Source organism: Equus quagga, chromosome 1 (genome assembly GCF_021613505.1).
Source record: "Equus quagga isolate Etosha38 chromosome 1, UCLA_HA_Equagga_1.0, whole genome shotgun sequence".
Classification (NCBI taxonomy): domain Eukaryota; kingdom Metazoa; phylum Chordata; class Mammalia; order Perissodactyla; family Equidae; genus Equus; species Equus quagga.
Window position 1 is genome coordinate 89,873,363 of NC_060267.1, and position 24,831 is coordinate 89,898,193.

Consider the following 24,831-nt stretch of genomic DNA (forward strand, 5'->3'; position numbering starts at 1 on the left):
GGGGCCATTCTGGCCCAGAGCCCTGAGGTCGGAGCTGACCCTTGGCTCCCTGACCCAGGCCTGAAGTCCCTTCCTCTTGGCTCCTCTGGGAGCCCTTGGGCCACTGGCTGCTTGGACACCAGCTCCCAGACGCAGAGAAAGCCGGTAGAAGGCGTCCGCCCCCACCCTGCCCCCCTCCTTGGCTGAAACACCTCTTCACCAAAAACTTCCCCCTTTATTAATCACCTCACATTTCTACGATACAACCAGGAACGTGGGTCAGGAACCGAGCTGAGTGAAAGCAAGCGAGCGGGAGCTCTTGAGCCACATTATTCAAAAGAGCATGGCAGCCACAATGGAGATGGCAGCGCGATGCAGGGTGGGGCTGAGGCGAGGCCTTGGGCGAGCCCTTCACCAGTATACCTCACATCCCGGCATCTTAGCCTTGGCGGGGCCTGGAGCCCCCAGCTCCAGGTAATCCTGCCTCTAGGTCCTCGGGAGCTTGGGGATTGGCGTATAGACCCCGGCTGTGCAGATGGTAGGGACTGGCCAGAGCTGAGCTGGAGAAAAAAGGTCCTCCCAGTCTCCCAGCCTGAGGGACGCTCAGCGGGTTCCTTCCCCGGGGGAGGCCTCGGTGGCCTCGCTGGGCTCCTGGCCTACGTCCTGCTCAGCCTCTGAACTCAGCCCAGAACTTGGCCCTGCAGGTACTGGGGATGACCCACCACAGGCACTTGGCTCCGGCCTGCAGGCCCTGCTGGGGGTGCTGTCCCTGGTTCAGTCAGACCTGCAGGGCCCGGGGGAGAAGGAGCAAAGGAGGGGAGCCCTGGTGGGTGGCCCACCCCAAGGTGGCTTGGCTGTGGCAGTGGCAGGCCTGAGCAGGGGAGGCTCAGAGCTTGGCCCGGGGGTGGCTCTGCAGCAGAGCACGCATGTCCAGGAGTGCGTTCTCCAGGTAGTGCGCCAGGCGGACAGCGTTGGTCTCGGCACAGCTGTTGTAGGCCGACACGGAGAAGTTGATGTGGGCCTCCATGGGGTTATAGCAGACACCATAGCCGTCTGGGACCACGGGCCCAAAGAACATGACACAGTCTGTCTTGGCAGGGACCTGGGGACAGCACAGGACCAAGGCTCTCATGTTTACCCCGCCGGCTACCCCCAGCCCCACGGTAGCTCTGCTCCAACTGTGCTCTGCCTCAGGTGCCCCGTTCTCTTCTCCAGCAACCTGGTTACTCGCGCTCATCCTTTAGGGGCAGTTCTGGTGTCATCCCTCTGCGGAGCCTTCCTTGACCTTCCTGCAGGGGGCTTCAACTGCTCCCTCCCTGGGACTCCCTGGACCCCCCAGCACTTCCTGGGGGGGGTGGTCACTAGCCCCTGGGGCAGGGCCAGTGGTCTGTCCCTGATGTGTCCCGTGCCCAGTACAGGCTGGCACAGATCACACATTCCTTCATGTCTGACCAGTGAATGAATGAAGCTGATTCTCCTGTTGAGGGGGGGGGTCCCAGTGAAGCCCCTGACCCTAGCTCTTCTGCCAGAACTCAGCTTCTTCTCAGTGGGCCTGTCGTGGCCTGGGTGGGCCACATCACTAAGGTCTGACCACGTTCTGGACCGGGGCTCCATTCAGTGCAGCCTGTGTCCAGCTCTAGCTCCAGTGGGTTCTTCTCCATCCCCCCAGGGCAGTGGCAGAGGCCCAGAGGGCAGGGACCCCTAGATGGCTCTGGGGCAATGGCCCACCTGGCTGGTGGAGAGGTTGAAGTGCATGGCAATGGCGTAGGAGGTGTCCATGAAGATGTCTGGCATGCTCACCAGGTCCTCAATGGCCTGTAGCTTCAGGCCCAGCAGGTGCCGGTCGAAGGCCTCCCCGCGGATGGCCTGCAGGAGGGGGAGCTGTCAGGAGCAGGGGCCGCGGGCCCACAGGGTGCTGCTGCCCTCCTCAGAACCCGTGGCAGCAACACCTCTTTCATCCACTGGCCCCTTGGACGCATGAGACCAGAGCATCCAGGCAGGAGAGCCCTCACTTCACAGATGGGGAAACTGAGGCCCAGGGAGGCAGGACACTGCAAGATTTAAGAGCATAGGCCTGGAGCTGGGTGGCCTGGCCCCATCCCGGCTGTGGGATCTTGGCAGGTCACTTATATCTTGGAACCTCAGTGTTTTCATCTGTACGATGGGGACTGTCACTGAACTCCCCTCATGGGATGTCTGCATGTAAGATGGGCAGAGCCTGGCAAACACAGGTGCTCGGAGCCAGAGCAGATGGGAGCCCAGCCCTGCATCCCCTTGACTGCAGCACAAGCTGTCAAAGGGCAGGAACCCCACTGTCTGCCAGACCGTGCACACCCTCAGCTTCCCGGCTCCAGGGGTACTGGGGAGAGAGCATGACACAAGAGCCAGAGGCCACGCCAGGACAGGGCAGCCACTGGGCTCGGCCTCTGTTTCTCCAACTTAAAAATGGGGATATTCAGCCTCACTCCGGGTGCACCAAAGCTCAGGGGAGGGATGGCTGATGCTGAGAGGGTGAGCAGCCATTTGCTGCAGGAATGGACAGACAGATGGACAGACAGGTGGGAAATGTCACAGGTCAAGCAAGTAGGGACAAGAGGGGCTTACTCACCCGATCAGTGTAGGCTCGGTGGGCCTGCACTGCCTTCCGCAGCAGCTCCACCTTCTGCTGCCCCTGGGGGGTGAGGGTAGGAGGGAGTTGCTGTCCCTGCCCTGTCCCTGCTGCCCACCTCAGCAGCCCACTCCCCACCTGGACCTAGATGCTGAGCTCCTTGAGAGCAGGAACCGGAACTGCCATCTCTCTAGTCAGTCCCCAGCCAAGGCCTGAATAGGGCAGATGCTCATTGCCGATGAGCAAATGAACGAATAATTCCTTTTTCTCTTTGGCTGCCAGAAAGCTCAGGACTAAACTCATGGCTCCTTTTTCTGTTAGATTCCCACTGCCCACCATAGTAGGTACTCAATGCACGTGTCGACAGAATGAACAGGAAGGGAGAGAGCTCAAGCCCAGCGCCCCCATCCTCCCCCCAGACCTCTCACCGCCACATTGGAATCATCCATGGCTTTGACGAAGGTCAGCGAGTCTGTGGAGGCTGAGCGGATGGTGTCGGTACGGCCCAGGTGAAACATGCGCAGGGAGGCGCTTTCGTACGTGGCACAGGCCTGCCCATAGATCCTGGGTGGGAGACGGCACTAAGCACACCCCTGGCAGGTCGCCCCCACCTCTGCCCCAGGTCTCAGCCCTCCCTCACGGGCAGGCAGGGCAGGGCGCACCTGTAGTAGGCCAGCTGCAGTGCCATCTGGATGAAGGCATCTGGGCTCAGCTTCTCCGACTTGGGGAAGTCCTTCCCAAAGTGATGGAACATCATCACAGTGAGGTCCAAGTCCTGGATCATGCTGGGGCGGGAGAGGGCAGGTGAGGAGCAGGCACCTGGTGGCCCTGCCAACCCCAGGGAGGGCCCAAGAGTGGTCTCAGAATGAGCCAGGTATAACGATAGCCCCGACGGGAGGCTGTCAGGCCTGCGGCCCAGCGCCCAGCACCTACATGCTGAGGTTCTGCTTGGCCTTCTCGATGTCGCTCTTGATCTCAGGGGTGATGTTGAAGCGCAGCTTTTTGGGCATGGGCAGGGGCACCATGGGAGACCGCACGAGCTCAGGCTTCTTCCTGCAGGAGACACAGGGCCTCAGGCTCGTGCTGGTGCTTGGGTCCCTAGCCCACCCCTGCGATTGGGGTGGGGAGGATGCGTCCCTGAAGCTGGAGGGGGCCAGCCCCAGGAGACTCCTGGGTTTGCTTTTCTGAAAACTGTTTCACTCCAGCTTTCAAGTGGCCAAACGGAGGAGGCCAGGAGAGGGGAAGAGACTTGTCCAAGGTCACGGAGCTGGGAAGTGGCAAAGCCAGAATTCCAACCCAGGTCTGACTGACTCTAAAACCCAGGCCCTCTTCTGGCTCCCTTGGAAGAAACAGATTCCCAGGTGTAAGGGAGGAGCCAGTCTGTTGCCTATGTGTCACCTGTCACTGAAGCTGGGGACCTGGGTGGAGAGTGGCAGAACTACACTCACGTGAATTCAATGACGTGGTCCACAAGGGCAACGATGGGGGGCCCCTCTGCTGCTGCGTGCTCATAAACGAGCCCACAGGAGCCGTCCTCGGCCACGATGAACTGCGGAGGGAAACGGGGCATTAGCCAGGCCCCCGGAACCGCTCTCTGGCTGGGTCCAGTGGGAAGAGCCTCTCTAAAGCCACCTAAGGGGTTGTGCTGACATTACTGTTATGAACAACAGTTAACACTCAGCGGGGGCCCATCCCAGGCCATGCCACGCACGTCCCGTGCTGACATACCTCACTGAGTCCCTGCAGCTACCCTTCCGGGAGTCCTACCACCACCCCATTTCACAGATGCAGAGACGGAAAGTCATGGCTGAGATCGCACTGCTCTGCCTGGCCCACATCGCAGACTCTCTCTGACGTGCTGCAGGGGTGAGTTGGGGGTGACAGCAGTTTCTGGGCCAGGCCCAGTAATGACATGCTGATGGTCTGGTAATTACAGCCGCGTTCACCTGCTGGCTTCCCACCAGCTTTACAAGCTGGGAGGCCGGGATGCTCAGGTGGAGGGGCAGGAAGTCCCGAGGCTGCAGTGGGCTGAATTTGGGTGTGTGTCTGGGGTGGGAGTCATGGCCCAGCCTGGTCCTCACCTGCAGCGTCTTGTCGAACCAGCGGTTGCCACTGTTGATCTTGCTGCCCCCGCCGTGGAGCATCTGGCCGGCCACGCGGCTGCGGTACACGTCCTCTGAGACCCGAGGCACGGGCGCGTCCAGGCACACGGTGAAGATGCTTTTCTGGATGGAGCGCACCGAGTCTCGGTTCACCTTGTCTGTGGAGGCATGGTGGGGGAGACGCAAGACGGGGAGAGTGTCAGGCCTGGGGAGGCCTCGGAGGCCTCCAGAACATTCACCGAGTGCTAAGAGCTGGCTTCAGAGCTGGATACTCACTAGGGCCCTGCAGCACCCCGTGAGGCAGGGCCCAACACCTGACCCATTTTAGAAGCGAGGAAACAGAAGCCCAGGGTCAGTGCGGCAGTCTGACTCTGGGGATGACGCCCGTGACCAACAGAGGATTTGGGGGGAATGTGGAGGTAAAGGTGGGCTCCTCAGTCTGAGGACTGGACTCTCATTGCAACTTGCTACTTAATAGAGGGAAACTAAATTAACCCAACTGAGCCCAGGATCCTCATCTGAGAGATGGAGCCGACAACACCCAACCTGAGTTGAGAGGACTCAGTGAGAAATGTGGCCGCCCCGGGCCTAGTGTGGGCAGAGGCTGGGATGTGGGCCTCCCTCCCTTCCCCATGCCCTCCCGGGGGCACCTTTGATGAGGGTGTTGTACGCCTTGGCCCAGGAGTTGCGGTGGTTGGAGGTGAGGATGCCCACGGGCTCTTTGTTGGTCTGCAGTGACGAGTTCCAGATCTTCTCCAGCTGCGTGAAGATCTGATCGGAAGTCAGGGGCGTCCCATCGCTGTGGTACACATCCAGCTCAAAAAACTGTCAGGGTACAGGCAGGTGGAGAGAAGGGGGCTGGTGGGGTCTCAGACTGGCAGCAGTCACCTCCCACCCCAGCCGCCTCCTGGCCTTGGCAGCCCAGAGGTCACAGCCAGCACCGTCCCAGGCCCCGAGGAGGGGATGGGGTTGGGCCAAAGGTGAGACGGGGAGGACGTCCCTGCATTGCTCTCCCCAGGCTGTGGGGTAGGCCCACAGCCCCTCCTGCCCTCCGTCAGGCCAGGGCCTCGCCGGGCCCCAGTGGAGACGCCCAGGGCATGCCTATCCTGGGGAGTCCAGGGGCAGGCGAACTGGGGAAGCTGACTTTTGGCCTGGCGGCCTCCTCCCTGGTAGCGGCGTGGGCATGAGGCCTCAGGGGGCCTACCCACTTGGTAGTTGTGCACCACGGTGATGTGCATGGGCGGCTTCTTGGTCTTGCTGAAGTTGATGACCGAGTCCTGCTTGGGGCCCGGCACGCGGCAGGAGGACAGGATCTGATAGTACTGGTTCATGCACAGCGGCTTTCCCCCCAGGTACTCCACGGGCAGGGTCTCGCTGTGGGGGCAGGGGCATGGTCAGCGGGGAGGAGGGCAGGACCAACAGGGAGCTGCTGGGCCAGGCCGCGGGGGCTCACATAGCAGTGTCGCGCCCCTCACGTCCCTACTCCCACTCAGCATGAGCAGGGGGTCTGTCAGGGCTGGGCTGGGGTCAGGAGGCCTGCATTCCACCCTGGACAGGCCCTGCTTGTGAGTCACCCCGGATACTCCCTTCCCTTCTCTGCACTTCAGTTTGACACAGAAGACATGAAGAAGCGAGTCAACTCCCGAGGTCCTCTTTGGCTGGGATGCCAATTCCAGGGTCTCTCGGGATGTCATCAGGAAGAGGTCCCAGAAGCTGGAGCAGAGTACCTAGGCATCCCAATGCCCATGCTCTGTCTCCCTAACCCCAAAAGAGGCCAGGCCAACAGGAAGAGAAAGGCACCGGGCTCTGGGTCTGCCCAGCACACGGGCTGACGTCCTGGGCCAGGGCTCGGGGCTGGGCTGTCACTGGGTGAATAATTAGGTGGGAGGGGCAGGGCAGGGCTGCTCACTTGTCAACCATGGCCTTGAAATCCAACACACCCTCGATCAATTTGGCAGCGAACCTGGGGAAACCAATCAGAGATCAGAAGCTGTGTGAACGTTCCAACCAAAGGAGGTCCCTGAGTCAGACGCCCGCTGGGTGAAGGGAGAGGCCGAGGCAGGAGAGGAGACGAACTGCTCCACTCCTCAGGTGCTGCTGCAGGATGCTGGGCCAAGTCCAGGCGCAGGACCTGTGTTCAAGTCCCAGCTCACCCTTCTGAACCTGCTTTCTTCTAATTTCTAGTGGGAGGACTGTCAGGAGGGCTCAGGGAGATGCTGGTGGCCAAGCACCTAACAGGATTTAGGTGCTAATAAATGGCAGCATGATTATGGCTGGATTACGAGTCAGTACTGGCTGAGTCCACCCCAAAGGGCCTGAGGCTCTGGTCCATATAGCCTAGAGTCTGGAAGGAGGTCACCCAGCTCTGAAGCATCAGTTATGGAGGGACCTGGGACCTCGGGGCAGGGGGAGTGGGAATGGGAGGGCAGTGGCTTGTGGTGTCCCCTTAGCTATGTCCCTTCCTGTTTCTGGGCCTCTGTGTCCCCCAGGCCACCTCCCTCAAGCTGGCCTTCCTCCCTGGACTGTCTGGGCCACACCAACCATGCCTAATGCCTGGGGCTGCCCCTGACCCCCAACATGGGGAACATGGGCTAGAGTTCCTGGCCCTGAACCCCTGGCCCTTCCCGGGGAGCCCTGGTCCCTTTAAGAGAAGCAGGTGGTGGCTGTGAGTGGCTAGCCCTTGGGCAGGAGATCCCCGTCACTGGTATTTTTATCCTAGGTAGGACTGGAACAGAGGCCAGGGCAAGTGACATGGCCGAATGTGGAAAAAGGGACTGTGTACAAAGGTCACCCTGGAGCCAGCTGAGAAGAGAGGGAAGGAGGGGTGAAGGGCCAGAATTGGGGAGAGGGGTAGCTTCAGGCATAGGGGGAGGGGAGGGACCTGGTCCCCAGTTTGGTGGTTAACAGTTATGAAGCTTTGGAGCCGGGAAAACCTTGCTGCCTGTCCCGGATTGGCTAATTCTGAGAAGTGATTTTGGGCAGGTCCCTTCACTGCTCTGAACCTCAGTTTCCCCATCTGTAAAATAGGGATGATGTTCCCTACTTCATAAGGCTGTTTGTGGGGATGAAAGACAATGAACAGGGCTGAGGCCCCTCCAGTCTCCTGGGGGAAGTGGCCCTCAGGGCCCTGAAAATGCCTGGAGCCCTGCTCCTGCTGCCCCCTGGCCCTGCCCCAGCCTCGGCCACTCACCGGAGCTGTCCCTGCAGATCCACAAAGTCCTGCTTGGGCAGCATTACACCAGGGCTGGAGTAGATGACCAGGGGCTGGCGGTACTGGAGGTAGGCTGTCTTAAGCCACCACTCGGACAGCTGGGCAAAGAACCAGAGCCTGTGAGGAGGGGTGGGCAGGGACCTGGTGCCCCATAGCCACCAGGCCCAGGGGACCAGGCTGGGCCCCCTCTGGCCTCTCTATGGAGCACAGATTCTCAAAGTGAATGCTCAGATCTAGAACCCCCACCCGCCTAAACCCACCAGCAGCATTCCATCATCTTCCCCTCAGCCTGAGCCAACCAGCATTAGCAAGAGAAGCAGTGAGGGAAAAGGGCTGTCAGGGAACCGGGTGGGGAGGGCGAGCGGGCAGGAGGAAAGAGGCAGCAATGTGAATCCTTTTGCTTTATCTTACAAATCTTTAGTCAATGATTTTACTACTTTTAGAAATAAAAATGCATGTCTGATAGACAGAAAGGAAAAAAGAAAGATACATAAAAAGGAAGTCTGCAGAAGGCGTCTCCATGGAGACAGGAGCCCAGGGCTCAGTGCGGCCCTTGGGACCCTGGTCCTCTGTGGCCTCAGTGTCGTGGGCGGCAGAGTGGGGAGTGGACACCCGCCTGGACCTCAAGGTCAGGGAGATCTGGAGGAAGCTCACTGTGAGCATAAATCATCGCACTAGTGACAAGATGTGGGTGACACACTCTGCATCTCCACCCAGCGGTCTGGCCTTTGCCAGAGGTGAGGCTGTTTCCACCAGGTGAGCAGTGTCTCTCTGGGGACCAGCCATGGACATGCTGTGACAGGCTCCCGTCTTGGGGCTGTGTAACTCACCCTTGGGCCTTATGTGCTGACTGCAACATCCCCTCGCTGTGCCCCAGAGCACAGGGCCAGTACAGGCCTCTCTGGCAGGTCCCTCAATCCCTGGAGACCGGGCTCCCACTGTGTTTCCTCATCCCATCTCAAACAGCAGTGGGACGTGCCTCTTCACCACAGATTCCCCTTGGGGACCTGATGGCCTGTGGCACCAGGCCACTAGTCTTGAGCCTTTGGCAAGAGGCAAGGGAGGGCAACATGCCCAGGTTGCACAGCAGATCACTGGGCAACTGCTGTCTGCTGACTTGTGGCCAGAGGACATGGTCCCTGATCAACCAGATCTCCTCTATAGCTTGGGACCTCCCTGAGAGCTGCTGTGTGGCTCTGGGCTTTCAATCTACCTCTCTGGGCCTCTGTTTCCTCATCTATAGATCAGAGAGGGGCAGCTAGGAGCTTCTTCCCCTTGGGGACAGCTGGGCTGCCCTTTAGCCAGGGGCCCCCCTCCACCAGGGATCTCAGAGCTTCTGGCCACAGTTCAGGAAATGGGGGGAACCCTGCAGATGTGGGCATTCTCCCAAAGAGAATCTGCTGGGCAGTGGCAGAGCCCCTTAAGGGGCCCTGTGAGTGTGGAAGGTGGGACCTCACCCCTTTAGCCAGAAGCTTCTGTTTGAAGAGGAGTTCTGGGCTAAACAAAGTTGGAAAACTGCCGGACCCCAGACTCTCTAAGCACCTTCTGGGGCCAGCTGCCTGATTCCGGAGACTGAGGCCCGGACCTGCCGAGGCTCAGAACGCATGGCCCACCCTCCTCTGTGCAGCCCCCACTCCCCTCATAGCGCCTCCCACTTTATTGTTCCAGAACTGGCTCGGTTCCCTCCCGCACCTGCTCTTTCCCGGCCATCCCCATCTCTCCCTCCCCCAGTGCAGTTAAGTCAGGCCAGAACTGCTCCCCCCGCCCCCGGCCCCCAGCAGCAAGGGCCACTGGTGCTGCTTCTAACACACGTCCTGGCCCGAACGCCTTTCTACCCTGTCCGCGCCAGCCTCTCCCTCGGGCGATGGCACCAGCCTCCCCACCTGCCTCCCACCCCACTTTCGCTTCCCTCCCGGCAGCCAGGGTGGTCTTTTTCACTCTATGTTGAGGCATAAGACGCATACAGAAAAGTGCATGGAGCATCAGTGTAGACACATTTCCACAAGCTGAACGCACTGGCGGACAGATTGAGACACAGAACCAGGGCGATCTGTCACAAACACCGCAAATGCCCGGCTTGAAGCCAGCCTGTGGCCCCCTCTGAGCTCAAGCCCAAGTGACTTCTCCGGGCACCCCTGCCCTTGCTCTCCACTCCAGCCTCTGTCCCCAAGCAGGCCGGGCTGCTGGCACCTTTGTCCACGGTGTTCCCTTGTTCTCACTCACCCAGTTCTCCGTCTTCCTGGCCCTGCGCTCCAGCCCTTTCTGCAGGCGCTCCCCCACGCCCCCCGAGGTCTGAAACTCTTCCACCAGCTGCTTGGTTTGGGCCCACTCCTCCTCGCTCACGATGGGCTGCAGCGCCTTGAGGTAATGGTCCAGGGACTGCCGCAGCGGGGGCACGGGCAGCCGGGGCAGGGAGTCCTGGTGCGCCTTGAAGCGGCCGGAAACCCGCGTCAAGGAGGAGGGCTTGAGGAAGCCCAGGGGCTTCACCTGCAGATGGAACATCTTGATCATTCTCTCTCGGCTCTGGGAGGCCCTGGCAATCCCAAAGCTGCAGTCCTGGCACTTATGCGTCCATCCCTGGGGGCAGGGCCAGCCTCTTGGGTGGTGCCCGCCCTGGCTTCCCAGCCCAGAAGCGGTAGTTGTCCCCGCCTCTCAGGGGCTTGGAGATGCAGGTGGGGAGGGGGCGGGGGAGTGTGGCCACTGATCTTGGCAGGGCTCAGTGGAACTAAGGCAGGACGAATGGCACCTGTTGTGGATGGCACAGGTGAGGGATCTCTCACCTGTCTGGATGCACAGGGCCCTGCCTTTCTCATCCTGGGATGACGAGCCAGCCAGCAGTGAGGTGACTGCTCCCTCCCAGAGGTCCCCACTTCCTTTTCTCCCACCCTTGCCAGGTTATGAAATAAGAAGGAAGAAGAGAAAATCAGAGGGAGCCAGATGGTGACAGCACGCTTCGGCGAGGGTGGAGGCCTTGGCCTTTCTCCTGTCTGTGGGGTAGGGGTAGGGGTGCCACGGGGACAGCGCTGCAGCAAGAGAGAGCTGAGCGGCCTGGCAAGGAGGGTGAGAAGTGGCAGAGCGAGAGAATCCAGGAGACTCTGGAGGCGGGCAGAAAGAGAGGCAGGAGGGTCTGAGGCTGCTGGCAGCAGTGGAGAGGCAAGTAGCAGAGGCTCCGTTCCATACCTTCTCTTTCTGCTGCCCGTCCTCCATGGCAGGACTGAGGTTCTGAGCCCTGTCTGTCTGCCTCGGCTGGATCACTAAGACTAACTGTGCTACCAAGTGGGCGAGCAGAACCTAGCAAGAGACAGCCACTTGCCCCGGCTGGAAAGAGAAAAGAGTCAAGATTCAGGGGGGAGGCAGAGACGGCAGTGGAGACTGACTCTGGTGGCTGTGGTGGCATCCAGGGTTGTGGCAGCAGCAGGAGCAGCTGCTCCACCCGCCCCAGCTTCTAGAAGCGGAGGAATCAGGAACAGGTGAGAGGGCTGGCTATAGGCACTGGAATAGGAGAAAACCTGGGAAACTTTCTCCTTTCTTCTCTGGATGGGCCCAGTGCCAGGGAGACAAGCCAAGAGGTATTAAAAAGTCCACCTGTTGGAATCTACAAGGTCTGTTTGATGAGGGAAAACTTGGCTGGAGAGCAGAAACTGCCTGGCTGCTGAAGTTAAACCACAACCCTGAAATCAGTCCTGAAAATTGGGGTTGGTGCAGGGGAGCAGACACGGGGAAGGGCGTAAGCGCACAGTGGCTGCAAAGAGCCCTGCCCACGCCCCGTTTCCCTCTAGGACTCCTGGGGGTCCTTCCAGGCTACCCTTCCACCAAAGCCTGGTTCTCTCGAACTTTGGCTTATTCAGCTGGGCACCAAGAGTAGAGGACTTGGGGGATTAAAAATAAACCAAAGAGGGGCCGCCCCGTGGCCGAGTGGTTAAGTTCGCGCGCTCCACTTCCGCGGCCCAGGGTTTTCACCGGTTCAGATCCTGGGTGTGGACATGGCACTGACCATCAGGCCATGCTGAGGCGGCCTTCCACATGCCACAGCTAGAAGGACCCACAACTATAAATACACAACTATGTACTGGGGGGCTTTGGGGAGAAGAAGAAGGAAAAAATAACAAAATAAACCAAAGGATGCTGGCTTTGGGATCGGGCTAGATTTGAGTCACCAGATCCAGGGGATTCTGGCTAAGTCTCTCCTTGCCTCAGTTTCCCTGGCAGTAAAGTGATCAGGCCAGCCCTGGTTAGGTGGTTAAGATTTGGTGCTCTCAAGCTGGGGATCGTTTCCCGGTCAGGGAACTCCACCCTCCATCTGTCGGTTGTGACACTGTGGTGGCTGCATGTTGCTGTGATGGTGAAGGCTCTGCCACCGGTATTTCAAATACCAGCAGGGTCACCCACGGTGGATAGGTTTCAGCAGAGCTTCCAGACTAAGACAAACTACGAAGAAGGACCTGGCCACCCACTTCTGAAAAATTGGCCATGAAAACCCTGTCAATAGCAATGGAGCATTGCCTCATAAAGCCCAGAAGGTGAGAGGATGGTGCAGAAAGATGGGCCAGTGTCCCATTCTGCTGTACACAGGAGGTGAAACTGGCTTGACAGTATTAACAACAGAACAAGTGATCAGGCCACCCGGCAGGTCCTGGACAATGGCCTAGAGGCTGTCTGTGGGATGGGGGACACAACCCAGGTGGCAGTGGCAAGGGCGAGGTGGAGCCTTAGGGTCCTGGAAGACCTGCAACAGGCTCTCCACTACTGGCCCCAGATGGGTACTCTCAGCCCTCTGGGACCGGAATATTCTTCTTGGCCCAGAGGGAGATACAAGCGGAGATATGCTTGGAGTAGAGAGAGCAGGAATCCAAATCAGGAGAGCAGCACTGCTTGCTCCAGGCTGCCCTCGGAGGAGGACTGGAGGCTGGATGTGGCCAGGTTCGGGGAGAGACTGGTAGAGAGGGAGGGCATGGAGCTGCCACCTGCTGCCTCCCGCCAGTGCTGAAGATGTCTGAGCAGCCCAGCCCGATGCCTCCACGTGAGTTTCTCTGGCCACACACAGTTCCCCAGGAGCCATCTGACAAGCCAAAGGAGGCTGACCAGCTGGATGGGGTTGGAGAAGTGGCTCTAGCCTTGGCAGAAACGGCCCAGGCTGAGCGTGCGAAGGGTGTGTGTCAGAGAACAACCGTGAGAGAGGCACTCCCCGTCTCTCTGCTCCTTGGCTCGGGGTCTAAAGGTGAGATGCTGCCTGAGACCAAGGTGCCCACTGTCTTTTCCGGGTCGTTGGAATTTAGCGCCATCGGCCGTGGGTTCGATCCGGCCTCTGACCTTGAGCCTCAGCCTCTTGCCCGGCCAAATGGGGGAAGCCCACCTGTCGACTCCACCCCAGCGGCTGCAGGTTGGGCTGCGCGGCAGCTGCCCGGCCGCGTCGCCTCGACGGCCCGTTTCCCCCACTCGGGCGCAGGTGCACGGTTGGCCCGGCCCGCGACCCGCCCGCCCCGTCCAGGGCCAGCCAGGCCGGGCTCCCGGCCGCACTCACCACGGTCCTGGCTGCGAAGGCCAACATCCCTGCGGCCCGCCCGCGGACACACGGTCCGCTCCGCCCCTCGCACGGGACAAAGTCCGCGCCGCCGCCGCCGTCGGTGGGTCCCCGCTAGAGCTTCCGGGCCAAGATCGCCCAGTCACCGCCGCCGCCCAGGAGAGGCGGCCCCGCGCCCACCCTCGGGGCCCGGAGGGCGGCGGACTGGCAGTCCCGGGGCAGAGGACGCTCGGGGCGGGGCCTCCCGCTGGCGGCGAACCCTGCGGCTGACCGCGGGCGCGGGGCGGGGCCGGGGCCCGGCGCAGAGAACAGTTGGCGGACGCGCGAGGCGGTGGGGCCCGGGGCGAGGGGCGAGGGGCGAGGGGCGAGGGGCGAGGGGCGAGGGGCGAGGGGCGGGCGGAGTGATGTCCAGCTCGCTCTCTCCCACCTCCCAGCGCCGTCCAAGCCGTTGGAGGCAGTGGTGTGCGCCCCTCTCATTCCGTTACTCTCACAGTGATAGGAAAGCACAACCAGATTGACAGGGCAATGTCCTCTGCTCTTCCTCGAGATAGGGTCAGAGCCACGCACAAAGATGGCAGGCGCGGACGGCCCCGCAAAAGCATGGCCGCCGCACTCGGTGGGGGGGGGCGGCCCCCCCCCCGAGCCGGCCGTCAGCGCGCATGCGCCGGGGCGCCCCGCACCAACATGGCCGCCGCCGCCCCGTGAGCGAGGCCGCGCGCGCGCCGGCCGTTGCCGGGCATGCTCCCTGAGTGCCCCGCACCAACATGGCGGGCGTCTCCGCGGGGTGACTCTAATTTTCGGTTTTCGGTTATAGCCGGCCGGTGCTCATCGCGCTTCACAAAGCTGTGAGCGCGTCGTGGGGCCGGAGAAAGGAAGGGTGGGTTCCAGGGCGAAAGGTGAGCGGGGACTGCAGGCATCCGGGCGGCTCCGGCGGGAGGAAGATGGCAGAGGGCGAGCGGCAGGCGCCGCCAGGTAGGGCGGGCTGCGGGCCGGGGGCGCGGGGGCGGCGCCAGGCGTGGGGCGGGGAAGGGGTGTGGTGTGGGGGCTCGGCAGGGGAGGGTCGGGAGACGCGGGAGCTGGAGGGGCGAGAGCCGCGGGCCCCGAGGCGGGACAGGGCTTGAGGGGCGCTCACGGGGGAGCAAGACCCGGGGCCGCGAAGGGCTGGTGGGTGGACTTGGGAGCCCGGGCTGCCCGGGGCCGGGTGGGCAGCGCCGAGGCCAGAAGGGGGGCCTTGTCCACCTCTGGGCTGCTCGGGCCTAAGTCAGCTCTTGACCTGGTGGGGAGGCTGCCGGGATGGGGCCGCCGCCTTTATGAGACCGTTTACCCCCGGGGTACGGGGTGATGCTCCGTGGGCCTGGGCCTCCTCGACCCACTTTCCAGCCTCCCGCACGTCCTGCCACCCCTCATCCGCCTCCCCTCTCTCCCTCTTGGAGGCCGGGCTCTGGAGTTTGCGGGGCTGAGAATTTATGGAGAGAAACTGCCCCTGCTCGTCTAAACCAGTAGTTTAAAAAGGCTGGTTGTGCAAGGAGATACGAGAGCCTCTGGCATCACCATCTGTAGCTTTCATTTACATTGTGGCCTCTTTTTTTAAAGATTGGCACCTGAGCTAACAGCTGTTGCCAATCTCCTTTTTCTTTTCTTTTTCCTTTTTTTAAAGATTTGATTTTTCCTTTTTCTCCCCAAAGCACCTGCAGTACATAGTTGTATATTTTTAGTCGTGGGTCCTTCTGGTTGTGGCATGTGGGACGCCGCCTCAGCGTGGCCTGATGAGCGGTGCCATTTCCGCACCCAGGATCCGAACCAGTGAAACCCTGGGCCGCTGAAGCGCAGCGCGGGAACTTAACCACTGGGCCACCGGGCCTGCCCCTGTGGCCTCTTTTTAATTCATTTCAAATGACTGGTGGAGGTGCTAGGGAAGGGGTCTCATAGAGATCCTTAACCTGGAGAAGGGACAAGCTATTTGCCCACCCCCTATCTTGAGCTAAAAAGGACTGATCACAGATCAGTTTTAAAATTTTGTCAGAGGGGGCCGGCCCAGTCTGTTAGGTCTGTTATGGTCTGTTACTGCGTTCGGAACCACACGTTTATTTTATGTGGTTCAAAAACTTTTGTGCGTGTCCCCTTAGAAATCCTGGTAATGACATCAGGAGATACAAGGCAAGGTGAATTATCAGGGAGGTGACTGTCTCTGATAATGGGTGGTGGCGGGAGAGAATCTGCAGAGAGACGAAGGCTCAGGCGGGCTGTCTATGGCTGGGAAGATTCAGGTTCCCTGGAGGGGGTCTGTCTGTGAAGTTTGAAACAGGATGTTTTGGAACAAATGGAAAGAGCTACTTAACTGCGTGGTGGTGAAAATCTTCGGTTTTGGAGTCACACAGACCTGGCTTTGCCTGGCAAGTCGCAGCCTCTGTGAGTCTGTTTTCTTCTGTCTTAAAATAGGGCGACTATACCTTCTTCAGAGTTGTAGTGTGTGTTCCATAGCTGATGTGGCTGAAACGTGGGCGTGGTGGGCAGTCAGTAAAGGCGGATTTACTGTTACCCTTCTCAGAGGTGGTCCAGGGTGAACATGTAGACCAGATCCCAAATGGTAGATGATAACACATTATCCTCTCTGGGGTTTTTAAGGAACATCTCTAAGACTCTGCAGGTTTCCATCTTATACTGAGATGTCGTAGGGGGATCCAGCTGTCCTGCGGCACCTTTGTCAGAGACCGAGTCTGAGGCTGAAGAGACTGTGGGTCTGACTTCATTTATCACAGTTGCGAGTTTGAAGGCTTGTTTTTCTTTTTTGATTTGGGATTATATGTTCTGGGGACCTGTGTGTGTTTCATCAGTGATTTGTTACATTGCTTCTTACAAGGTGGCCTCTCCCCTGGGACCATGTTGGGTATGGCCTGGAGGTCTTCCTCTTTGTGAAACATCCCCTTGCAGGTTCTCAGAGAAAGAGCGAGTTCCCGAAAGGGCATTCCCAAAGATCATTTGCAAGTTGATTAGTTGAAATGTGGAACATGCTTTCCCATAAAAACAATGCGGTTAGGTTCCCAGCCTAATAAAGTTTTTTATTTAGCATCTTACTTAGAGTAGCAGTTTACTAATAGCAGCGTCCTCAATTTTGGGTTCTGGGAACAGGACTTGCAGAACAGGTGGGAGGAGGAAGAGAATTTCTGGTCTCTTTCTGGGGCCCTGGTTTGAGTTTTGAATTAGGCAGAGGTTTGCATGGCTCTTATCTCAGATTCTCTGTCTGTCTCCTGAGGTCTCCTGGCACTTTTCCTTTCCTCAGGGCCTCTCCAGGCAGGCTCTATTCCCCCAAATGTCATGTGTTCCAGAATCTTCTTAGGTCCTTGTCCCCTTTTCTCCATGCACCTGATGTCAGTTCGGTTTTAGGAAGACGGTGGGGATGAGACAAATTTATACTATGTTGTGAGTGACTGGTAGTCCTTTGCTCTTCCGGGAGATTTTCGTTTTTAGAGGAAGATGCTTATTACTCTAACAAATCTCCAATAGTAGATTCAGTCCGCAAATCCCAACCCCAAACCCGAGAGTCAGGTGCATTTTGGGATTCAGAGTTTTTCAGATTTCAGAAAGCAGTGCCCCGTAATCAAACAAAAATATTCTGCAGCAAAACATAAGTTTCCTACGTGGGATACACAAAGCCTGTAAATGTTCTCATGTCACTTTAGGTTTAAGTTTAGTACCAAATGGTTTTGTGCCAAACTTATTAAAAAAAAACCTTTGGGTTTTTAAAACCTTTCGGATTTTGGAATTCTGGATAGGAGACTGAGGGCTGCGTCTCCCAGTGTCACGGCGTGAAGGGATCCTGCAGTGTGGGGAAGATATTTTTGGCTAGGGAGGCCATTCGGAGTAAGCAATCAGCTTTGGTGCCAAGTGTGTGTCTAGGACGGCTCATTAAACTGCCCCGTGTTTTCCTTTCCCTCAACTTCTGAATATATAGAAACTCCACTTAAAATAGGTTTTTTTGTGGGGGCTGGCCTGGTGGCATAGTGGTTGGGTTCACATTCAGATCCCAGGTGTGGACCTATGTAACACTCATCAAGCCATGCTGTGGCAGAGTCCCACATACAAAATAGAGGAAGATTGGCAACAGATGTTAGCTCAGGGCTAATCTTCCTCAAGCAAAAAGAGGAAGATTGGCAACAGATGTTCAAGGCCAATCTTCCTCAGCAAAAAGAAGAAGAAGAAGAAGAAGAAGAAGGTTTTTTCTGATTATAAAAGTACTATATGCTAGTTTTGAATAGTAATATGTAGGTTAGAAAACAGAAGTCCTTTATAAATTTCACCTCCTTGAGACAAGTATTATTAACTTTGGTGGTTAATGCTTTAGGTTTTCCCAAGGCATATGCTAATAAGTATATGTGTTGTTTATATTAGTATGTAGAGTTGGGGTTTTGTTTTTTTAGTTTTTTTTGGTGAGGAAGATTGACCCTGAGCTAACCTCTGTGGGCAATCTTCCTCTTTTTTTTTTTCTCTCCAAAGCCCCAGTAAAGAGTTGTATATCCTAGCTGTAGGTCATTCTAGTTCTACGTGGAATGCTGCCGCAGCCTGGCTTAATGAGCGGAGTGTAGGTCCCTGCCCAGGATCTGAACCGGCGAACCCTGGGGCACCAAAGCAGAGTACATGAACTTAACCACGGGGCCACGAGGCCAGCCCCTGTAGAGTTGTTTTTACAAAAGCGAGATTATATTACATTTGATATAGTACAATTTTCTTTCCTCACTTATGAAGATCTAGGCTGTTTTTCCTATGTCAGTAATTTAGATTTTATTCTTTTTAAAAGCTAGGAAGATTTCCATTATGTGGGCATATCATTATTTGCCCATCGCCTGATCGACTAACGTTTGGGTTGTTTCTGATGTTTTCGATGCAGTTAGCACCTTTTTACACGTGTGTCTCTTTCTGCGAGTACATCTGAAGGGTTGATTCCTGGAGGTGGAACTGGCGGCTCAGTGGGTGAATGCAGGCGGGGCTGAGTTGCCCCCTTAGCAGCTTCTGCCACCTGAGACTCCCCCCAACAGTGCAGGAGAATTCCTGCTCCCCCTTCTGCAGCCACTGCCCGATGTTCTTGATCTGCCAACCTGGTTTGGAAAAGTGATCTCATCTAATTTACATTTCTTTGCTTATTTGGAAGGTTGGTAATTTTTTCAAATGTTTATTGGCCATTTGTTGTTGTTCTTTTTCTTCTTTGAATTGCCTGTTTCTGTCTAAAAGATCAACTTGGTTCTATTTTTCTAACCGTTCTGCCGGTTGGGCAGCAGGAGGTGAGGGCATGGCAGAGCCCCCAAATGGATCAGCTGTTGAGGGGTTGCCACTACTGCCTGGCCCCTGTCGGGCAGGGAGAGGCAGGAGGCCGGTGGGTTTGGCTTAACAAGTCACTACTCTGTCCTGGGAGCTTGATCTCGTTTATGCTGGCCTTGCGTGTTGGAGTCTTGGTTTAAAAGTGTGTGTGTGTGTGTGTGTGCGCGTGCGTGCGTGTGTGTGTGTGCGTGTGTGCGTGCTGGGGGGAGGATTCTATTGATCTGTTTGCCTTTGCATTTTCTTTATCAAGATTCTTCGGAGGATGCCCCTGCAGCCACTCAGAACTTCATCATTCCAAAGAAGGAGATCCACACGGTTCCTGACATGGGCAAGTGGAAGCGTTCTCAGGTGCCGGAGGGGTCTGCCCTGTGGGCTCGCAACTGGGATGAGAAGCTTAGGCTTTTCAAAGCCTGTGGTTTTCTGGGCATGACTGGGGCTGCGAGCTCCTGCCCCTTCTTGCTCTTGGGTGCAGAGCTGTTAGAAGCTGGGGAGAGAGGTGACGGGGAGCTGGCTGTCCCTCCTCCTCAGGGCAGAACTCAGAGACGCGTTAGTGGGGAACTCTCTGGGGCCGGGGCCGGAGTAACCCCGGAGGGTTCTGCTCCTGGCTCTCATAAGCTGCCGCTCCTTGAGTGTTGTACTGATTGAACGCCAGTGTCCTCAGTCACAGGGTGGGTCCCTTTGATTCTTGGGGTTGCAAGTACTAGCAAGTCTGGGAGCCAGCGTATCAAAGGGAGAGGGTATCATATGGAAGCCTCGCCAGGGAGGGGGCTGAGCCTAGAGATGCCAGGGAACTGGGACTGAGGGCACTGGGGGCGGACCAGCCTTCTGTGCTGCTCTGTCCACGTGGTGGGCAGAAGATAACAGCCTGTAGCTCCCAGGCTTCTGGAAAGACTGGGACTAAGAAAAAGAAAGCCACTTTCTAATTCCCAGGGAAGGCCTTGGGTCCCGCTCCAGCCAGGTGCCTCCGCCTGGTCTGGTCAGCTGGGGTGGGGACTGTCACTTGTCAGAAGGGCAGGCTCAGGGTCCCAGCAAGCTTGGTGGGCTCTCTTTCAGGAGTCTGCTGTGCTTGCCTCGAGCCCAAACCCTACAGCTGCCAGGCCTTGTCCTTGTTGGGCCTGGGGGCCGTGGAGCCTGTCTGGCTTCTCTTTCAGAGATGGTTATCCTGTCTTTTCTGAGTTGTATTCCTCGCCGAGGCTTCACCAGGGTAAACACTTTAGCCCCTTTTCTTGCTCAAAGCACATCATTTGAATACTTCGTCGTCCTGTTGCTGTAGCTCAGGGTTTCCCAACCTCAGCACTGCTGACATCTGGGGCGGAGGATTCTGTGTTGGCCTGTGCGCTGCGTGATGTTTAGGAACCTCCTGGCCTCTACCCGCTAGATGTCAGTAGCACGCCTGCCCCCGGTTAGCACAACCTAGAATGTCTCCAGACGTTGTCAGCAGTCCCCTGGAGGCGGAGAACACTGCTCTGCCCTGAGCTTGCAGGTTTGTCTGAATGCAGACGTGGCTTCAGCCCCTTGCTTTCCCCCGGACGTCCTCCGGAGAGGACTGGGTGTTTGGGCTGTGCCAGCACTTCAGCTCAGTTCATGCTCCCAGAACCGTGGGAGGCGGCCTCTCTACTCAGCTCCATTTTGAAGGTGAGAAAACTTGGGCCAGAAGGCCAAGAAATTTAGCAAGGTGGCAAGGCTACGAGTGGTTGAGCAAGTGAGTGTGACATGGCAAAGGTTCACGCCCCGGTGGCCTGGCTCTGGAGCCCCGTCGGGGGAGCCGCTGTGCCAGAGGCTGCAGGTCAGCAGAGGAGCACCTGTCAGCCTCACCTGGCCCGGGCCTGTTTTTGTGAAGAAAGTGTTGCTGGAGTGCAGCCACACTGCTTCATTGATACGTTGTCCATGGCCTTTCAGGCCGCGAGGGCAGAGGTGAGGACCTGTGCGCCAGACTGTGTGGCCTGTGGAGCCTCACATATTTACAGAGTTGGCCAGCCCTCTCCAGGGGCCAGCGCGCTTTAGGGAGTGTTAGCCACGTTTTCTTCTGGCCTGTGTGTTCACTCGCTGGGAAGCTCATCGTTCAAGTGGATGGACCTGTTGCAGCCATGCAGGTGACTCTGTGCGGTGGTCAAGAACAAGGGCCGGGGGTCAGAGAGGTCAGAGCTTCAAGCCCAGGGTTTCCATTTTCTCTTCTTGTGACTTACGCAAGGTGCTTAACTTGACCAAGCCTCAGTTCCCGCTGCCATAACATCGTCTGGGGGCTTAAATGACTGAAAGGCCGCAAAGCACGCGGCTCAGGGCCAGGCCTCCAGGGAGCCCTACTGAGCAGCACACGTGACCGTCGTTCTCTCGTGGTGACGAAATGGTGTCAGTGGAGACTTCGCCACAGTCAGGTTCCTAGGAACGTCCTGAGCTTTAGTCACCAAGAGCCCCAGACCTGTGTGGGAGCCAGCGCTGTGGAGGGTGACGCAGCCCCTGCTGCTCCCTCTCCTTGCGCCCCAGTGTACTTTGCAGGAATGATGGTGAGCCTGGCTGCAGTCAGGACGAGGGCTCAGACTGCCCTGGGCTAGGAGAGTGGCTGTGGGTGCCCCCCGGCGGCCAGGTGACGCCCCCTTCCCCTGCGGCCACTCCATGGGCTGCAGGAGGACCATGAGAGAAGGATGCTCCCTTCTAGACACTGGGGGTTGGTGCTCAGGGCTCATCTCAGGGCTGGCTGTGGATGCCCCTGGCACCCGTAAGGCTTGGATAAGGAGGAAGGAAAAAGCGAGAGATGAAAGGGATGAAGAAGAAACAAGATGGAAGGGAAGTCACGTGCGCCCAGACCCGCCTCTCCAGGGGCCTGCACCTCCGTGCTTTCTTCACCCTGTGCTGTGTGTGACCTACAGCCCTGCAGCGGGGAGAGTGCCCTGTTGGAAGCTGGTGGGTGTGTTGGGAGACCTGGTCATGCACAGAAGACAATTTCTCCTGGGAGTATGGCAGCTGCACTGCAAGCAGGCAGTCTGGCCCGTCTGATGGGGGAAACATCCGGGAGATGCCCGGGGAGGGACCCTTGGTAGTATTCCTTGGACTCCGGGTGGGCTGGTAGTAATGGCCGAAGACTTGGCCACTCTGCTTTGGAGTTTGGCTGGCTGGGTCCTGCTCCAGTCTGATGAGATCTTGGTCTTAGGAGACCTTGGGCAAGTCTCTTCTCCTGCAGTCTTGGTTTCATCTGTAAAATGGGGCCAGTGATAGTGGCTGCCTTGTGGGGTGGTTGTGTCAAGTGCTGGCAGCATCAGTGAGCACAGAGGAAACTCTGGCTGGAGGTCCCGGTGTCGTTGTGGTCCCCGGCCTGCCAGCAGTGTGGGAGGGAGGGTGGGGGCGGGCTGTTCGGCATTATCTTTCTACGGCCCCTGCTGCTGGCTTGGGAGCCAGGGGTAGCTTGGAGCCCTTTGATAACCGGGGGGCGCTGGGGGCTGGCCAGGGCATAGAGTCCGGCTCTGACACCACTCTCCGCATCCCCACACCCGCTCTATTTGGTAGGCGTACGCTGACTACATCGGATTCATCCTCACCCTCAACGAAGGCGTGAAGGGGAAGAAGCTGACCTTCGAGTACACAGTCTCTGAGGTAGGCCGGTGTGGGCGGGCACCTCCTGGGCAGGGTCTTTCCAAAAATAGCTCCAGGGTCACGTGTGCTCGTGCCCACAACGGGGCCAATGCAGAAAATGAGATTGCCCAAACACATGTGCAGTTGACATTTTGGTGTCTCTATTGCTAATCCTGTCTTATCTGCAAATAGGTGGGTAGTTATAAAATTGGAATCAAAGTAAATATACTGTTTTATAGCCTGCATTTTTGCTCACTGATGTCTTTATATGACTTTTTAAATTAAAAAAGATCACAAAGAAGTAAATGTGCTAACTGAAGAGATGACTGACAGCGACGTGCATGACACTAGCCTCCCGTACAGCCCTCCTCCCTAACTCCCAGGGGCAGTCCCGTTCGTGGTGTGCGGAGTGCCACCAGACCTGCCCCCCAGTGCCTTTCCTGCTGTGTACATGGCTGCCTCATTGAGCCAGCCCTTATTTGTTTAAACTGCCCCCTAACTGTGGGCTTTTAGGTTGTTTCCCTAGACATCGCTGCTCTGGACATCCTTGCACACAGATCTGTGGGCGTCCTTTCCTGAGGATTCTTCCCAGAAGCGGAAATACTGAGTGGCAGGGTGCATGCTGCTGTGCTGCTCCGTGGCCACGGCCGTGCTGCAGAGAGGGGCCTGTTTCTGGAGGGAGGGCGGAGCTGGGAGGAGGCCGATACCCAGGGGAAAGTGTGCGCTTGCAGGCCGTCTGCTCTGGCTGGTTGCCATCTCCCAGGGCTGGGTCCCAGGCCTTCAGTGGCCTCATGGGTTCCTGTCACAGTTGGCCCAGAGCCACCTTGAGCCTCTTATCTCAGACATCAGGGCCTCTCGCAGTTCCTTGTCCCACCCGGCTCTCCAGCCCTAGCCTCGGCCTGTTGGGTAAGGTCTGTGCTGGCCCAGTGCCTCCGTCTGTCCTGAGGCTAGCAGTGCCCTCTTAGCCCTCCTGCTCCTGGGTCCTAGCTGACTGCTGGGTGGCTGAGGTTCTGTTCTGTCACTTCTGGCGAGCCGGGCATTCACAGCTTTCTTTTGGGAGCTGACCCACCAATGACTTCTTGGGTTCCTCTTGGGCCCACCCAGCGCCCTGGGACTTTGGCTCTGGCACAGATGTCTGGGGAGGGAGAGGGCTCCTCCTTGAGCCCATGGCAGGGATGTCCAGCTGTGCTCAGTGGGCTGGGGAATGTGGTGTGGGACGGCTAATTAAAGGAGAATACTGTAATTACCCCAGCCGATCCTGAGCTGCCAGGTCCCTCTCAGGTCCCTTAATTGCCCTTGAGGCTTTGATGGCAGGCGGTCCACACCCACCAGGTGTTGTCTTGGCTCAGGAGCTGTTCTTTTGGCAGAGTTGCAGCGTGGTTAAGTGCTTGGGTTCCAGAGGCAGGCTGACTGGTTTTGATGACCTCTCACTTCTGAGCTGAGTCGCCTTGTCCCCTCTGACCCTCTGTTTCCTCATCTGTAGAGTGGGAAGAGCCGCAGGCCTGCTCATGGCCCCTGGGGAGATTCGCTGAGCTCCTGCACGCTGAGTTTTTCTTTAGCACAGCACCTGGCACACACTAGATGGCATTATCGTTATTAGCTGTTGTTATCATTAACTGTCCTCAGTTCTAATTTCCAGCAGCGTTGTTGTTCCTTCAGCTGGGGCTCTTCCTGAGCTGGGGCTCCTCCCACTGCCGGGTGGTGGCTTCCTCCTCACTCGGTGGACAGAGGTGACTAGTTTGGTCTCCAGAGGTCTTACAGCTTCTGCCCACAGCTGGCAGGGGCAGCAGGGCCTCGGCCCACAGGTGGGGGCCTCCTCCCGCCTGTGCAGCTGCTGGGCCTCCCTGCAGGGATGGCAGCTGTGGCCGCAGAGAGGGCCCAGTGCCTCTGGTGGCCTCGGGTGGCGGCTTCCGGACCAGCGGCAAAGGGAACAAGGAAGGGCGGTGTAGTGATATTGCCTAGGCCCATATGTAGAAGGCTCTCCTTCATTTTGAAATTGTGTCTGACCTGTTCTTTGGGGGTTAAAGTTTTTGCAACATAAAAGTGATAGGCAGTAGGAGGCTTATTTTTTGTTGTTGTTCTGTTTGAATTTTTAAGTGAGAGCAAAATGAAAAATTGGCAAGTAAAGTTTTGGAGAAAATGTTGCTGGTCCATGAAATCCAAAAAGGAGCCCTGGTCTGGGGAGAAGGAGGGGAGCTCAGAGGATGCTTCGGCCTCCTAGCGGTCTCAGCCCACAGTCCCCCCACCCCTCTGCCCCAGCGAGCCAAAAGTGGAGGCAGCCCCTTGCGTTCAGAAAGCCCTCTCCAGAAAGAGGAGCTGGGAGCCTTTTAATGATTCAGTGGCCCAGCTGAGCTAGCAGCTGGGGCAGCCTCTGGAGCGCCACCTCTGTGCCCTCGGTGTCACCAAAGACTGAGCTCTCCAGGGCCTCGGGCCTTGCCGGTGCTTCCTGGGGCCAGGATTGCTGGGCCAGCCCTCCTCAGTCCTAGTTGCTGCGTGGCGTTGGGCTTGCTCTGTCCTTGTCAGCCGTTCC

The 24,831-nt window shown here is 57.8% G+C and overlaps 2 protein-coding genes across 5 annotated transcripts in view; one reads left to right on the forward strand and one right to left on the reverse strand.

Moving 5' to 3' along the window:
• Positions 1–194: 194 nt before the first annotated feature.
• On the reverse strand, positions 195–13,666 carry CRAT (carnitine O-acetyltransferase). Of its 2 annotated transcripts, XM_046643839.1 has the most exons (15): positions 13,422–13,666; positions 11,081–11,218; positions 10,124–10,387; positions 7,880–7,998; positions 6,599–6,652; positions 5,898–6,063; positions 5,340–5,514; positions 4,669–4,847; positions 4,036–4,136; positions 3,521–3,640; positions 3,250–3,372; positions 3,016–3,151; positions 2,588–2,650; positions 1,708–1,845; positions 195–1,081 (listed from the first exon to the last, which is right to left on the reverse strand). In XM_046643839.1, exons 2-15 carry the CDS (start codon positions 11,105–11,107, stop codon positions 866–868), a joined length of 1,881 nt encoding a protein of 626 aa, XP_046499795.1. In that variant the 5' UTR covers positions 11,108–11,218; positions 13,422–13,666; the 3' UTR covers positions 195–865. The 2 variants fall into 2 exon arrangements, with proteins under 2 accessions (XP_046499795.1, XP_046499785.1); XM_046643829.1 differs by lacking the exon at positions 11,081–11,218 and having other exon boundaries at positions 13,422–13,663.
• PTPA (protein phosphatase 2 phosphatase activator) overlaps positions 12,896–24,831 on the forward strand; it is a 32,316-nt gene continuing 20,380 nt past the window's right edge. The window contains exons 1-3 of one of the 3 annotated variants that reach the window (XM_046643853.1): positions 12,896–13,118; positions 18,985–19,082; positions 22,236–22,322. In XM_046643853.1, coding sequence (XP_046499809.1) covers positions 12,911–13,118; positions 18,985–19,082; positions 22,236–22,322 — 393 coding nt within the window. In that variant the 5' untranslated portion in view covers positions 12,896–12,910. Of the gene's footprint in view, positions 13,119–14,132; positions 14,394–15,702; positions 15,831–18,984; positions 19,083–22,235; positions 22,323–24,831 lie in introns of those variants that run through there. The other 2 variants (XM_046643870.1, XM_046643861.1) reach the window with 2 other exon arrangements.